At 38.8% G+C, this 17,123-nt stretch overlaps 1 protein-coding gene across 3 annotated transcripts in view; it reads right to left on the bottom strand.

Moving 5' to 3' along the window:
- Nucleotides 1–2,428: 2,428 nt before the first annotated feature.
- Slc17a6 (solute carrier family 17 (sodium-dependent inorganic phosphate cotransporter), member 6) overlaps nt 2,429–17,123 on the bottom strand; it is a 49,297-nt gene continuing 34,602 nt past the window's right edge. For 2 of the 3 annotated variants that reach the window (NM_080853.3, NM_001355150.1), the window contains exons 7-12: nt 14,735–14,877; nt 11,975–12,124; nt 7,396–7,528; nt 6,038–6,148; nt 5,522–5,649; nt 2,429–4,530 (exon numbers count right to left, since the gene is read on the bottom strand). In NM_080853.3, the coding sequence (NP_543129.3) occupies nt 4,195–4,530; nt 5,522–5,649; nt 6,038–6,148; nt 7,396–7,528; nt 11,975–12,124; nt 14,735–14,877 (1,001 nt within the window). In that variant the 3' untranslated portion in view covers nt 2,429–4,194. The remainder of the gene's footprint in view (nt 4,531–5,521; nt 5,650–6,037; nt 6,149–7,395; nt 7,529–11,974; nt 12,125–14,734; nt 14,878–17,123) is intronic. The other variant, XM_006540601.4, reaches the window with a different exon arrangement.

Raw genomic sequence — 17,123 nt, 5'->3', positions numbered from 1 at the left:
GTGTGTGTGTGTGTGTGTGTGTGTGTGTGTGTGTGTGTATGTGTGTGTGTGTGTGTGTGTGTGTGTGTGTGTGTGTGTGTGAGTAAAATGTCATATCTAGCTAGATAATTCTTATTTCTACAATTTTAACTCAAGAAAAGTATAATTGAAATCTTCATGTGAATTCCCAGAACAAATAATGATACTGTGACATATTTACTGTAGATCCAATAAAAACTGCCAAAGTTAAACTTTGATTCATGCCCTGTCTTCCTTCTCTGCAGATGCAATTACGAATATCTGCAAGTTACAACTCTGTCTTCTTTCTGTACAGTGTGAATGATGGCTTAGTAAATATTTATTATTTGGCACCAGTCATATTTTTGACTTATATATTGGTACATGTGTAGATGCCAGAAAACAAGTTGAAGGATTCAATTTTCTCCTTCTGTTGTGGAATTCCTTGAATGGTGTAGAGCCTACTTCTTGACTCAGCTCAGAAAACTAGGACCTCAGACTTAAAGCAATCCTCCTGCCTCAGATTCCCAAAGGCTAGGATTTATAAGCTTGACCAACTACATTTTAACAATGACTTTTACATAAGGGAGCTTCTGGACTTGTAATGGATTTATAGTAAACATGGGGACACATGGACTTGAGTGGTAAAAGGAAGTTCTTGCAGGACCAGTCTGGAGTCTATTCTGCAGAGTCTCCAGGAAGTTAAGTACCACCGTAGTCATGATTTCTTACTTAGGAAATAGAAATACCACCACCACCACCACCACCACCACCACCAACAACAACAACAACCACAACCACAACCACAACCACAACCACCACCACAACAACAAAAGCCTTTCAGTTTTAGAAATAAATATGAGACTAAAACAAGAGAAGATATGGAAAGTAGGTCAGAAATGAAAAGTAGCAGATGTACATCGTGGTGACAAGAAGGAGAAGAGAAGCCAGAGACTGTCTGACCAAGATGAGAGAAATGAAGGGGACATTGGTGCCACTTAGCTGGAGACAGCACTGAAACAATATAATTAGAGAAAATGCAAAATTTATGTAGTGTAATTGAGTGAGTGTATGGTGCTAGCTTTCTTTGAGGTATAAAGTGACAGCATGTGAGCTACCTTAAGCATTAGGCTGGGTCTGGTGTCTGTCTCTTCAGGCAGATGATAATGATGATGGTGATGGTGATGGTGATGATGATGTGGAAGGGGAATCTATATTTCTTCACTTGTAACTAGAGATGGTGGTTTTTCAGGTATTTGAACTGACAAATACCTATTTAATTAACTTGTTTAAAGAAAATCGGGCTAAAAATAATCATAGCTCACCTAATTATAATTTGTTTCAAAACTAAAACAAATTATAAACCAAACTATTATAGCAATAGCTGTGTTACTTTGACCAAGTCTGATCCTCCCTGCAGATCTCCAGTGTTCTCAGCTATTAAACAGCAGTGTCAACTAACACATCACACAAGTCCTTTGAGCAGTACGGTATCAGGGATCTGATTTTATGGTCACTTCACACACAGATTCTAAATATTTAACTAAGATTTTATCTCTCTCTCTCTGTGTGTGTGTGTGTGTGTGTGTGTGTGTGTGTGTGTGTGTGTGTTTGTATGGGCAAGCACACCTAACATGTGAGAGAAGTGCCTACAGATTCCAGAAGAGGTTGCCACTTCTCCTGGATGGAGCTTGAATTGCAGGTGATTGTGAGCCACCCAATGTAAGTGCCCAGAACAGCACTGTGGTCCTGTGGCAAAGCATGATGTACTTAGGCACTGAGCTATCTCTCCAGCTCCTGACTCTCGCTAGGTTCCATATAGATTATGAGCCATCGCACAAGCTTATATTTTCACGTCTCTAAAATACAGACTCTGAGCTCTGGCTGTGTTTCAGGTGATACACATATTCCATCAGATGTCTTCCTCACTGTTGAATAGTTTGCCTAACACATTTAACATCGTAGCTATATTTTATTTTTTTGCAGAATTAGACTTTTCAAGCTTCTCTTGGTTTGTTGTTTCTAAACTGGGAATATATGGATACCGGGCTTTAGAGAGCCACTGTGGGTTTACATAACATCAGGGACAGTCACTAAAAGTGACTGGCAGTACCTAGCCCAGGCTCTGTGGCCAATGAAAGTACTTTGGCAGTGTTGAACTGACAAGTTGAAACTTATTTCCAAACTTTGCTTTAAATTTCGCAGCAGCTTTGATGACACAGCTATTGAAAGATAGAGTTTGACCCATAGTCTCACTTCTGAGCTTAAACTCTGCCTACAGAATCAGGTCTCCCATCTAAAGAAGAGGATTAAATCCCAAGGCACTAACTAGCAAGTCTGTTACTGCTGAGCCTATATTTGGCACCACTGGAACATGCGTAAGCTACCTAATGTTAAAGCGACAAGCCAAACCACACCGGAAATAATGTACTGATTTTACAAAAGGGTAAATAGAACATTTTATTAACACTTGTTTTGCAGCAACAAAATGACAGTTCACATCTCTTTACTCAGCACAGCAAAGGTTATGGTCACATGATAGTACTCTGAGACACAAAGCAGAGAGGGACTTCAGTTTCTTAAGGTCAGGAGTGGTTTGCATTTAGAAACAAACTTCACATTGTATATTTGCAGTAGCAGGGCCTCCAGTCAAGAGCACAGGACACCAGACAGATCAAATACCCAAAACTGACAGGTAAACACACCAGGTGACATTTTGCAGTAAATTGGGATGTGCATTCTTATCAGCGCAAAACATTAGAAAGAGCTCTGAGGTTAACTTTTTTAAAAGAAAGAAATCACTGCTACCACAAGCAACATGGGGATAATTTACACACAGGAGGTTTTATGCTTTGCACTTATTGCTTGGTACACAAATGTTGCAGTTCCTGTTGAATTATATTAAGAAATGACGAGCAAAATGCTTTTTTTTTTCCATCTAAAATTCTATGACTCTATGAAAGTAGAAATTGCAATCCCCAAACCCAACATTAGGTGTATGCTTGTTTTTGGTTCTGTGTGAAAAGTATTTGTTATGTTCGTGTGAGTGGATATGTATAAGATATACAGGGATGTAGATATAATTTTAATATATTTTGTACTATATACTCAAGACAAATATCTCTTATGTGGGACATTAGGTAATAAAATTGTCTACATATAGAATCTCTATTGTTTATCTCTTCATATTATATATAGCTTTGTGGCATGAGTTTCATATAGTCTCTAGTTATCAAGGAAGATTATCTAAATTTTCTATTTATTTTGTTAATATTGCATTTTAAGGGCTATATCATCATAGTAAATTTTTATTAGATTCTTTATGATTATACATATATTAATCATTTTTTCCTAATGCAAGTTACAACCAGTACAAAGTTGTAATAAAAAATACATTGAAGTCTATTTCTTCTTATTTTTTTGCAAAAAAAAAAAGTTATGTGATATGTTACATGAAAGTTGGATTTTATTGAAATGTGAAGGGTTTGATACTGTCAGGTAGTGAATGGGGGAGCATGGAGCATACCCCTCCCTTTACAAGCTCTCATTCATAAAAATAAGTGTTTGTGCCCAAGCATTTCACAAAACACTGCAAGATAAGCTTTTGGAAGATCACAAAATATCACACACTGTGCACTCCTAGTAAGAGTTCAGTACAGTTTGCTAGCTACACAATATAGTTCTTCATTGAAAGATATAGCCACTCCATGATAGACACATAATGATTATAGTCAATACCTGATCTAGCCATCTTTCCTGTTCCACTATGTCTCTAGACAGGCTTTCCCTGGGATAGTTTGCAGTCCAGTGTAATAAATAAGTGCAGTTTGCATGATCCAGTAGCTTTGGCTTCCTAACTTCTGTAGGATGACATGTGCCAACTGTTGTAGTTGTGCTCTCTAAAATGGTGATGGGTCCAACGAATACCTACTTATTTCTACAGGAAACCTTTAAATCACAAACGAAAGGACAAATGGCCTGAATGAAGACGGCATAACGTGACAACTGCCACAGATTGCACTTGATGGGAATCTCATGGTCTGTTTTGAATTCAGATTTTTTTGTTTTTGTTTTTGAACAGCAAGACTTGCTTGGTTGATATGTTTACATGTTCACACCACATTTTTAAAATTATTTTTGTGCAATCACAATTAATTGATTCACAAACACTACAAATGAATCCAGCAACTAGCATCGTTATGAATAATCATCTCGGTCCTTATAGGTGTACGCGTCTTGCGCACCTTCTTGCACAAATTCTTCCTTTTTCTCCCAGCCGTTAGGCCAGCCTCCATTCTCCTGTGAGGTAGCACCGTAAGATTTGGTGGTACCGTAATTTATGTAATTCTGAGTGATGTCCCCCGTTTCTTCATCCAGTTCATCTTCGTGAATGAAGCCACATTTTTCTTCGCTTGTTTCCTCAGGGTCTGCCCAAGGTTGTTTCTCTCCTGAGGCAAATAGTGCATAAAATATGACTCCACCATAGTGGACGAGTGCAGCAATGAGGAAGACATACTGCCATTCTTCACGGGACTGTGGTGAGAAAAGCAAAGGTGTGAGAGCAAATCCCCAAACCGAAAAGCCACCCTGCGAGCGAGCGGGCGAGCGATGGAGTAAGCGAGCAGGCGAGCACTCTGCTAGCGTGCTTTGCACTAAGTGCTATCTTTGGGATTAGCCATGTCATGTGAACAGCTTCGAAATAAAACTATTTGCTTTATTATTTTCTATTTTAAGATAAAGTTTTGAAAATAACATTTCAAATACACCTATAGGCTGCAGAGTTTAAGAATTTCCCCTTTTTATTAATTATTCTCTAGACTTGCCTCTCTCTCTCTCTCTCTCTCTCTCTCTCTCTCTCTCTCTCTCTCTGTCTCTCTGTCTGTCTCTCTCTCTCTTTTTTTCTTGCCTCTTTTTTGATTGCATGCGGTAGCTAAGTAACTGAGCTGCTGGTCTTGAACTGAGATTTCTCCCGATTCTTTCTCCCCAGGGCCCGAGTGATAGGCATGTACCAACCATCTCAGCCAACTCATCGTTGGTTTGCCTTTCTCATTCATATTCTTCATTTCCATTCTGTCCTCAAGACAATAGTAGCCTTCCTCATAAAACTACCTCGGAATCTGAATTGAGGTCGACAAATAAAGCCGGGGAAAGCTGCTTATCTATGTTATAACATAGGGGAGAGGTTTGCAGAGTTTGGGGTGATAAGCTTGTCATAACAGGGACATCATAAGATACCTTATATTTTGTATAAGGCCCTAGATTGGCTAATTAACATGTCTAAATAAATAAATAAATAAATAAATAGTAGATATTGGAAGAGCTTGAGAAACAGCTTGCTTAATTATTGTGGAGGTGGATCATATTGGAGCTACTATAGAGATCTGTCCCTCAGAACTTCATTTGTCCTTCCTACTTAAAAGTGTATGTGTGTGGTGGGGAGGAAACACTACCAAAAAGAGAACAGGAAAGCTACATCCCAGCTATAAGAGTGAATCTTTGGCTATGGGAAGGCTCTCACTCTTACCTTATTCTTTGTCATTGCACCAACAATGATAGGGCAAACCATCCCCGACAGCGTGCCAACGCCATTTGAAATGCCCATTAAGATACTGGCATATCTTGGAGCAATATCCAAGTGATTAACATTGAAACCTGAAATATACACAGAAGCTTTGGCTCAAGGCAACATAAACTTGTAAGAAGCAAGTCCCTGGTACAGAACTTCAGATCACACCATCCCAGAAGACACTGAGTACATACTATATGCTAAACAGTCAGCTTTTCACAATGGAGAATCAAGGACACCGTGGGAAGGACAGGGTGTGCATTGTCTTTTCCTACACTTAACATGACTCACTGCAAACATTCTCTTAACAAATGGATCGGGTATAACAAAGAAAGAAAAGGTCAGTGGGGAGAAAGGTGAACAGTAATAAAGCTAAGTGATGTTTCTAAATGCTCTAAGTGTTGCCCAGCACATAGATAATTACTAGTAAAGATCAAGATGTAGTATAGGAAGACAAAAAAGCAAGGGTCTTACCAGAGATAGCAAATCCACTGAATCCTACTGCAAGCACCAAGAAGGAGATGGCCACCCCTCTAGTATGAGAGTAGCCAACAACCAGAAGCAGCGTGGCTTCCATGCCAAAACCTTTGAAGGCAAAAACATAGGAGAGTATTGCAGAAATTTCTGTAACCTTTTATAAGAATTCTTTTATTAGTTCTTTGAGATTTTCTTACAGTGTGCTTTGATCATACTCATTTCCTCCCCCAACCTTTCCAAAACCACCCCCAGTTTCTTACCCACCCACATGTGTGTGTGTGTGTGTGTGTGTGTGTGTGTGTGTGTGTGTTGTTTAACCTATCAAGTCAAATTTGTAGTGCCCATATATTATTGGGTATGTAGCCTTCCACTGGAGCATGGTCAACTTATTAAGAATTATACTCTTTAATAAAACTGATTCTCCCTCTCTCAGTGGCTATCAATGACACTATTTCCTTAGCTGTGGTGGGACCTGATGCCTGCCTCCTTGCAGTGCAAGAGGGCCATAAATGTAATGTGATTAACAACCATTATTGGGCCAAGAACCGTCTACTATTAACTCTGCTAAATCAACATACTATTAAACCAACTCCTAATGACTTATCAGGAAACCCGCTTATTAAGTTATCTCTGTAAGCAGAGAAGCTTCTGCTTACAGTAAATGTTGATCAACAGAGAGACTCAAAATGGGTCAAGGTGAAGGAAATAAGAGACTGCGAATCTCAGCACTAAACAAAACATATATACCATACACACACACACACACACACACACACACACACACACACACACACCTCTTCAAATGCCCGGGGATCATTATGGAAGAGGTCACAGAAAGATTATAAGACACGGAGGCAGTGGGTAACTGCAAGGAAAGAGTTTCCTCTAGACACAGAAGGGCAGCTACACATATGAACCCTGTCACTGTGTCAATATGCAGAAAACCTGTACAAGCTTAAGTCAGACTAAACTCCAGAATAAAATTACTAGTGAAACAAAAATACTAACATTTCTTACTCATACCAATTTGGACAGTGTACCTTAGAGAGACATAGTGTTAATAATTTATGCCACAGATTATATTGCAGACTCTGTTATATACTTTCAAATCCAAATTGATCTAAAGTTTTTGTACTTAGAGGTTTAGTTACAATATATTCAAATGACATTGTTGAACAGTGCCTTATAATGAGTTTTGGAAAACTTGGCCATGGGAAAATGGTCCGAAATGAACTATGAAGGTCCATATCTAACTGGCATGAAGTAGCCTGGCACACATCAAAAATCATATTTGTGTATGTGTATCACAGGACCCCAAAACAGCAGCATATGCTTACTAGTTCACATGCACTTACCCCCACAATTCATGATCTTTCTCACTGTAGTTGTTGAGAGAATTTGCTTGCTCCTTAGGAAATCTGCAATTTGCCCCCCGATAGGCACAATGATTGTCATGACAAGGTGAGGGACTGCAGACAACATGCCAACCTGACAAAAGCCAGAGAGAAGAAACATAGTGGAGAGTAAAGGGTGTGGGCAATTGAATGACCCTCCCTTTCTGTTAGCTGTCTTCATCCACTCCTATGGTAAAACGCTGTCTCCAGGTGAATACCATCTCTCCTAGAACAAGCAGTGATGTCGACAGAACAAACCATGAAAGCTAAGTAAATTTACTTTGATCTTTTTTTTTTTTGTATTCTCACAGAGGAAAATTTTTGTATTGCTACATTATGATCTAGTGCGCTCTAAGTTTATGAACCAACCCTCCTGAATGTTGTCAGTGAGTGAGTCACACTGGTTTTTTCAGTTCATATTTTTAAGTATGTTTGCAGAAATGCATCATTAGTGAGAAGAAGAAGGTGATGTGTGGGTGAGGGGAGTGTAGACCTTTGAGGAAAGATGCCTTTGCCCTTCAAAAGGGTACATTTAAATTTCTATTTTCTTGAGAAGGTGAAAGTCTACATATTTAAATTTAAGACAGCTCTTCTAAATTTTATAGCATAGGTTTCATTTATGTTAAGTGAATTGTTCACAAATTCTTCAGTTTGAGTCAGTTGCCACCAAATATAGTTATGTTGCCATACCATGGTATGCAGCCTCTAAACAGATTTCATAGAAGTCAGAATCATCTCAAATCTAGCATGCCTTCAATATAATTTTTAACAATTAATTATTAACAATCGAGCTCCCCTAGGTATTGGGGAAGAATATAAAAAACACATTTTAAATGGGCTATTACCACATGAATGGATTTTCTCACTTGAGTATATTTTGAAGCCCACCTTTTGGCAAGGGAAAGACTGTGAGTTTGTGTGTGTGTGTGTGACTCTTTGCTGGATTATTGGAGCTATGAGATGTACATTCTGGTTTTATTTTCTAATGGCACACAGAGTGTGAGTAACATTCACAAATGGGGGTTGGGTCATGACTAATTGGGAGAAGTGTTCTAAAACAGATCAAAGGTTTCAACTGATGAGTTCATTCTTCTAGCTGGGGTGGAAGTTTCTGGGATTCTATTATTGAATGAGGAAGGTGAGATTGAAAAGCACAAGTTTTAAACAGTTCAGTCAACACTTAAAGACTGAGCTCGTAGCATGGGTGCTTAAAAACTATGCCACCACCTAAGAAAGAAAAGGAGATTTCACTCAAGAAAACTACAGATAGAGTATGAATAGCAATGTCTTTTTCATGAGCAATAAATTGGCATCAGGCCTACTTAAAGGGAAGCAAATGAGTATTGAAACAAGTGATACTGTATAGTGTATATTGTTGAATGGCAGAAGATAAACAATATTATTATACTGTGTAATATTACTTCAGTTTTGCTAACTTCCTCTGTTTATAATATATTCACATATAGTTTCATTAAGATCTGAATAAAATTGTGTTTTTTAGAAACCTTTCCACAAAAAAAAAAAGAAAAGGAGTTTTACATAGGATACTGTGTGTGAATGTGCTTATTTGCTTATAAGTGGATATTTAGTAAATAGGACATAAATAAAAATATAAGGCAAACTGGGTACATGCCAAGTATTATTGGTTTGAGAATACCATCTTGATCATAGTAGATATCCATCAAAATTCAATGTGAATCTGGAAGATGCTGAGGAGAACACATCCTGAAACACATGTAAAGTTTTTCCCAGACTCCCATGCCATCCTTTCATTTTGCAAACACCGACTCCTTGCTTGGGAGTGACATTTCCTGTGCCCACTTAAAGTGTTTTCTATCTGAAAAAAGTCTTACCCTGGGCAGCCCCATCTACCTACTATTCATTTGAATGAATCTCTTTATCACTTTGTGTCAGCAAAGAGCAAAGATAATAAGTTCTTTATTACTCTTTCATCAGGATCAGTAACAGCAATGCTAACAGGTACATTTTGGTCCCTGCTTCAGCACTTGGAAGTATGGAATCTTCTATCTTCTTAGGCAAAATTTCCTGGAAATTGTCCTTGTGTAGGTCTTTTCAGCTCCGGTAACTTATTATGAATAATTAGTGCACACATTATCTGACTAACCCATCCCTCTAGGATCGTCTTTATTTGGCTCATTGTTTTTAAAGCTTTTGGAGGATGAGCTGGCTATTAAGAATCTATAACCCATTCTTCTTAGTAATGCCAGGTTCAGTGACACTAGTTATCCCTCTAGTATGTCACAGTTGAATGGCAACTCTATCTAAACCACGTTTTGAAACTGTCAGGAGGCAGAGCATGAAGCATAGTCTCTCTAACTAAGGATCTCAAAGGAAACAAATGTCTCCTCTCATTTTAAACCCTATATTCTGAGGTTTAAAGGTGCTCATTAAATTCCTAGAATTGAATTTGCCCTGATTTGCCATTCTCAAAGGAGCTGAAAGTCTTTACATACTAACATAGGGAAACACACACACACACACACACACACACACACAGAGAGAGAGAGAGAGAGAGAGAGAGAGAGAGAGAGAGAGAGAGAGAGAGAGAGAACTAATATAGTTCACTTCTCAGTATGCATACATTAGGTCCTATATATAACTCTGTGTGTGTGTGTGTGTGTGTGTGTGTGTGTGCGCGCGCGCGTGTGTGTGTGTGTGTTCATGTGCTACATAAGCACACTTGGCATAAAGATTAAGGTGTTTCCTTGTGGTTCTATCTATACGATATCTAGCTTAATGAAGTTTTGGTAAGCCACCTTCAATGTAAAAATTTTATTTGTATAATATCTGATTCACTTCTAAATGATAGTATTACAGTTCTCACCTATTAATAAGAAATCGAAGAGGGATAATTATTCAAAAATCAACCCTAAGTTGTAGGCTAATACTTCATTATAAAGCTTAGGTTCAAAGCCACATGACTTAGACACACCCGAATTTCCTACCATGCCCTCCTCCAAAATTTTTTCAGGTAAGTTGGAGAATTTGAAACAATTTGGATCAGCATAATCAAAATCTTCAGTCCACACTGCATGTAGAATGTATCCACAATTTTCACTTTATAATAGCAAGTGAATTAATCCACCCATGTGTAAGGTCATACAGTTTTTGCAAACTACCCCAGAATTTATTTAACGTTTTCAGTTAATTGGAGACACAAGCCCAGGAAGATCACTTCATTATCATCCGTTGGCACCTCTCCCTACCCCAACAAGTCCTGGCTTTATTAATAGCCTTTGTGTGTCACATTTGTCCTAGATTATGAAAATGGACTCACACCTCCAACCGTCTTTGTTGAGAGGTGTGATACTCTCAGAGGTCTCCAGGCTGCCCTGTAATGTTTGATCAGCTCCAGGGAGAAGAGGCCGGTCTACAGCCGCTATTCTGCTCAGGGAGAGAGGAACTGTTTCCTTAGAAACAGCCGCTTCAAAAGAGCTCTTAGGCCAGCAACTGCCAGGCTCAGGCTTTCTCTAGCCTAGCTCTCAGATAGCCTTTCAAGTAGAGACACAATATGAACAGCCCAAGCCCAGCTGGACTTATGTAACAACACAAGGAGAGCTGGCAAGACTATTGCCAGCAAAGATAAATGGATTTGAGACTCAGCAGAGAGCTCGGAGCTGCTAAGTGTGTGAGGAGATATACAGGTCACCTGATGTATGACACTAATGGAAATTGAAGCAGAAATGATGAATCTATGTCCTGAGCTTAGTTAGTATAGTTAGGATAGCATTAGGTGATTTCAATAATTACCCTCAGTTCTATTTTACCATCAGCTGAACACAAATGATGATAACTATCCATCTGGTCTACCAGATGAAATTATTCATGAATATGAAAAAAAATAAAACTTCCAGCATTCCAAGTTCTAATACAAAAGGAGTAATTAAAGTCAAGTTCTCCTTATAGAAAATCTGGAAATGTTTTTTATTTTTGTGTCTATTTAACATATGCCTCTCACACCTTGTGCGTGTGAATTGGTAACACAAGAGTTCTGTCTGCTACTACAAAGCTGTAAGCATTTCGGGAGAGAAGTTCTGTTTTACTATTGAATAACACAGTGTCCTATAATAGACTCAGCGAATGCTTGTTAGAGTAAATTTGATGAACAAAGTACAAGGACATTTTCAGACTTTGGATTTGCTAGGTATATCTTTCAATTGGACTGATCTCTGCGAACATGTAAGGAGAGGAGGTTGGTAGTAACCTAAACACAGTTCCGTTAGGATGGGTGACCTTTCTTGTTAGCAGATTGCTTGCCTCAGACTAACGGCTGTTACATTTGTTTGTGGGGAAAATCCTGCATTGATGTTCAGACCCTTCGAAATGGAAGCTACATGAAGGCAGAGACTTCTAGTTGTAACAAAATAGAGTAGGATGTGGACACACACACACACACACACACACACCCTTCCTGGCAGTAAATTATGAAGTTTAGAAGACAAACTTTTGGCTAAAGAAAGGATTATTCACTTAAGTACAAATATTATCTAATATTGTAATAAGGTGAATTTGTACATACCTTGCTGATTTCAAATCCAAAAACCTCCTCAAAATAAGCTGGCTGACTGATGAGCAGTAAATAAAAAGTCCAGCTCCTGCAGAAGTTGGCAACAATTATCGCGTAGACGGGCATGGATGTGAAAAACTTCCTCCATGGGGTCTTAAATTTCTGAAAGCCCCAAAAGAGAGTTACTCTGTTTCAGCATTTTCTGACTTAAATTAATACTATCTATTTTCATGCTCATAGAATGGGATACTAGTATAAAATAATTAATTGGTAGCTGCAGCACCCCAGTTAATCTTATGTGTGTGAATAATCATTAAAAGAAGAAACAAAATACCAATCTATCCCTCTGATTTAGTCTAGTTTTTTTTAAATATGAAAATTCATGTACTTAGAAAATAAATTCCAAAACCATGTGTTCTAAGTTCTAAGAGCTTAAAACAGCTTCCCCCAACCATCAGCAAAATACTGCCAAATGAGTGGCTTTGTGATATCTAAAGTGTTGAAAGTTCAATGTACTTGGAAAAGAAAAAGAAAATAAGAACAGGTTATTGCCCACCTCTCTGAAGTCAGCTAAGCCATCATCTCCCCATGAATTCCCTTGACAGTTAGTGAAGATCAGTATATTTTATGACACTGAGGTACAAGTTCCTGAAGTAGTCCCATGGTGCTGAGTACAGCCTAGGACATCATTACCAGCTATTTCCATTTGAGTATTTTCAAAACAAACCTAAAATGTACCTAGAGAAAATTGCTGTGATAATAACACCTTTACAATTTAAACCTCCTACAGTTTAATATTTTAAACCTCAAACTATTTCTCATAGTTACAAATACTTTCTTGATCATCTTATCTTAAAGACCAAGATATACCTGCTAAAGAGATAATCTTCTAAAATAACCTCAACCGGTGTTTCAAGGTGTCCCTGACATGATAAAATGATCCAAACAAGAAGCAAAACTTCTACCCAGAGATTTAGTAAGTCTTCCTGAGTTTTGAGTCCCATGATTGTTGCTATGCAACTTTCTGTGCTCAGAGTCACAAAATCACTTCAAATGTAGATTGGTAAGGAATCACGTGGTGGTAATCAGAAATATATGTAATACCAAAAAAGAGAAAAAAAACCATACCAATAACATAATAATCACTGTAGTTTTTGGTAAATACTTGTATTGTGAGAGCATGATAGGCAAGCTCCAAGGGATAGGAATTTTGTTTTTAATCCTATATGTCACAAATGATGAAAATACTTCACAGGCAAATAAAAATGCCCAAAGACAGGAGTGCATGCACTAGGATACTGCTGTGTGTGGAAGAGACATAACTGAATCGTTAAAGGTAAACAACTTTTTTCCTGCTGGGAGAATGTTGCTTTGCTCATGTCAGAGTTATCTTTCCTGAGAACTACATTCTTCATGTGGTAGAGCACTTCCCCCACAGGAAGAGAAAACTGTCACTGCTTATAACATGTATTGATTTTATCTTGTATGCATGCATTGTTTTGCTTCGGTGTATGTATGTGCACCATATGTGTGCCTACTGCCCACAGATTGCTGAAGAGGGCATCAGATCAGATCAGATGGAGTTACAGGTAGTTGTGAGCTGCCATGTGGGTGTTGGGAAGTGAGCCTCAGTTCTCTGGAAGAACAGTGAATATTCTTTTTTTAACTACTGAGCCATCTCTCCTGCCCTTAACTCTCTTATTTTATGCCTTAAAAACCTCCAGGAATTACAAGATGTTAGACATTCTGACAGTGTTCTGCTTATTTGACTGTTTAAGGAAATTTGATTATGACAGCAACTTGTCCATATATGTATGATCTTTGCATTCTTTCCTTGGTCAAAAACAACAACAACAACAAAAATTCCTTGGAGAACAACATAGAAGATCTAAGTCATACAGGAGACTGTAACCTGCAATCTCTCACTGGATTCCACTCAGAACAAGTGACTAAAAAAAAAAAAATGAAGACGTGGTACTTCCCACAGGTATTAGAAGGTGCTCTCTGTGGGAATTCCCTAGCCACGTATTTTTGATACAAAGCTACTGATGTCAGAGAACCATTGTTGATTGTATTCGTGGTGCTCAGACAAAACCATCTGAGACAATCTGAGCAGCAGCCTGCTTTGCTGTATGCAGAATCTGGTCCAAAAAATGCTCAAAAGAACTTGAAATACAAGTTCTACTTCCATCTGATCTTATCTTTCAATTTATTTTGAAGTGACAGGAACATATGGAACCTTGTAAGAAAAGAGACGCAGTGCTTTGAAAAGGCAATGGTATACAGGAAGTGGAAAGCCAGAGATTACGCTGTTCCTCTAACCCACTGCTCAGTGGCTCTCAACCTTCCTAATGCTATGACTGACCCTTTAGTAGAGTTTCTCATTTTTAGTGGTCCCCTAAAGTATAAAATTATTTTTGTTGCTACTTCATGACTATATTTTGCTGCCATTATTGATGGTAATGTAAATATTTTGGGAGATGGAGGTTTGACAGGAGGGTCACAACCTACGGGTTGAGAACCACAGCTTCATCCATCTAATTTTTCTTTGAAAAAAAAAAGGTAGTAATTATTCCCGGTGGAGGCTAGGGAGAGGGGAAGGGGAGAGAGAGAGAGAGAGAGAGAGAGAGAGAGAGAGAGAGAGAGAGAGAGAGGCTTAGAGAAAGATTAGAGCCAGACTACTTTTGTTTAATAAGGACCTGTAACATGGTTAGTCCGGGAAGATAAGTTGAACAACAAAAATAGGTATAGATGCCACAATGAAATACTTACTTCCATTGCACCTAGCAGATTTGCGCTCTCTCCAATGCTCTCCTCTATGTACCTACGTTCTTCATCTGTAATGGTAGGATGCTTTGCAGGGCTCTCATAAGACACCAGAAGCCAGAACATGTACCAGACCATGCCAAAGCTTCCTGCAAGAAAGGATTAAGAAATACAGTTATCAGATAAAGGTCGAAGACAAATAATATTCTCAATGAGAACCATTTAATGTGGTGTGGGCACTAACTTAACCCACTGTTTCCCGTCCTCAGCCCCTGGACGTAAGATTTTTCAAAGATTGGTGCCATAGTTTGTATCTTTGACTCTAATTGAGCAGGACTCATATGCAGAAAACTTACAAGCTGCCACTGAATGATATCAGTTGGAAATTTAGTCACACATCTCATATTCCATTCTTGAGCTGCTCCAGACTACACACAATACCATACAACAGAAGAATATTGAACAAGATCACATACCTATGTTTGGAGAATTCCATGTAATGAGGGATGAATACGTTTCTTATTTGCTGACCATATATATAGATATACATATATGTGGTTTAAATTTCCAGAGAACGAGAAAAGTCTGCTCCCATTTCTAACCAGTACTTCAAAGACCATAAACAGGTTTGGAGTAAAATAACAAGGAGTTTGCTAGCCTAAATGACTGTATTTGATAAACAAAGGCCTCTACAATTAACATGGAAGCACCTTCATGTGACATGACTATACACTGTGTATCCTAGCTCAGACTTTGTTGTTCATTCTTGGGAACTGACAGAAGTTACATCCCTGGGCCACAAACTGTCTTTTCTCTCTTCCAGTCCTCATCTTTATTTATCATTCTTACCATGATCGCATATTCTTGTTGTGCATTATAAATCTGGAAGCCTGACAGGAGGAGGAATTCCAAGTGACTTATTCTGCTCTCCCCACTGCTAGCAGTCCTTTGCATTTTTCTTTCAGACTCTTCCCTTCATCCCTTGGGCAACAATCTAAATGCTCCTGAGCTCACTAATACTTCCTGTTTGTCTATTTACTTTCTAAGACAACTTCCTTACCACCATACATAGCTGCTGCTATGCTGTCTTCCCTTTAATTACTAAACATGGAAACATGTGATTTCAGACCAGATGTTATGTGAAACACACACACACACACACACACACAGAGGAAGGACTTTCATAAACTTAAATCCTGTGTTGTTGGTACTATGATTCAATGAGCAATAGAAACACTCCAAACCTCTGCTACAAAATGGAAAGGGGTTTTGTTTTTTGATGCAAGGTCCTGTTATATGCCCTAGCATGCATGACCTCTAAATCAGAGCCCACTTGACTTAGCCTCCTAAGTACTGGGATTTCAGTGTGAACTACAAGACCCACTTGAAAAGTAATTGATGAACAGTGGAGCAGCTGGGACAGATCCTTCCGGTCACCATCTGCACCCTGGAGCTAAGGCTGTCCCACAGCTCTCTGTACACTGGTCTCACCAGGAGAGAGCTGGTCTCCTAGGAGTGCTCTCACTCCTCGGCTTAGAGGTGAGATCACCATTTCCTCTTCAATAACTGTCCAAAGCTGAATCTTTCAGGAGCGCACAGGGCACAGGAACAATGGACCAACTTGGGCAGGATCCTTCCAGTATCCATCTGCACCTGGGAGCTTGGGCTTTTCCTCAGCCCTCTGTATACAGGTCCTGCTAGAAGAGAACTGGTCTCCCTGGAGTGCTGACACATGCTTACAGGCCCACAGGAGAGACAAGCTCCAGTTTGAGACAGCAAGACCAACTAACACCAGAGAAAACCAGAAGGAGAAAGGCAAGCACAACAATTTTACCAACAGAAAGCAAGAATACCTGGCATCATCAGAACCCAGTTTGCCCACCAGAGCAAGTTGTGGATAATCCAACACACCAGAAAAACAAGATTCAGATTTAAAATCACATCTTATGATTCTGAGAGAGAATGTTAAGAAAGACATAAATAACTCCCTTAAAGAAATACAGGAGAACACAGGTAGAAGCTCTTAAAGAGGTTCCTTAAAGAAGTTCCTTAAAGAGGAACACAGGTAGAAGCTCTTAAAGAGGAAACACAAAAATCCCTTAAAGAATTACAGGAAAACACAACCAAACAGGTGAAGGAATTGAACAAAACCATCTAAAAATGGAAATAGAAACAATAAAGAAATCACAAAGGGAGACAACTCTGGAGGTTAAAAAAAAAAAAAAAAACTAGAAAAGAGATCAGGAGTCATAGATGCAAGCATCACCAACAGAATACAAGAGAGAGAAAAGAGAATCTCAGGTGCAGATGATACCATAGAAAACATTGACACAACAGTCAAAGAAAATGCAAAATGCAAAAAGGTCCTAACCCAAAATGTCCAGGAAATCCAGGA

This window comes from Mus musculus, chromosome 7, assembly GCF_000001635.26.
Source record: "Mus musculus strain C57BL/6J chromosome 7, GRCm38.p6 C57BL/6J".
NCBI classification, from domain to species: domain Eukaryota; kingdom Metazoa; phylum Chordata; class Mammalia; order Rodentia; family Muridae; genus Mus; species Mus musculus.
The sequence above is the reverse complement of the archived record's forward strand: the minus strand, read 5'-3'. Positions and strand labels throughout refer to the sequence as shown.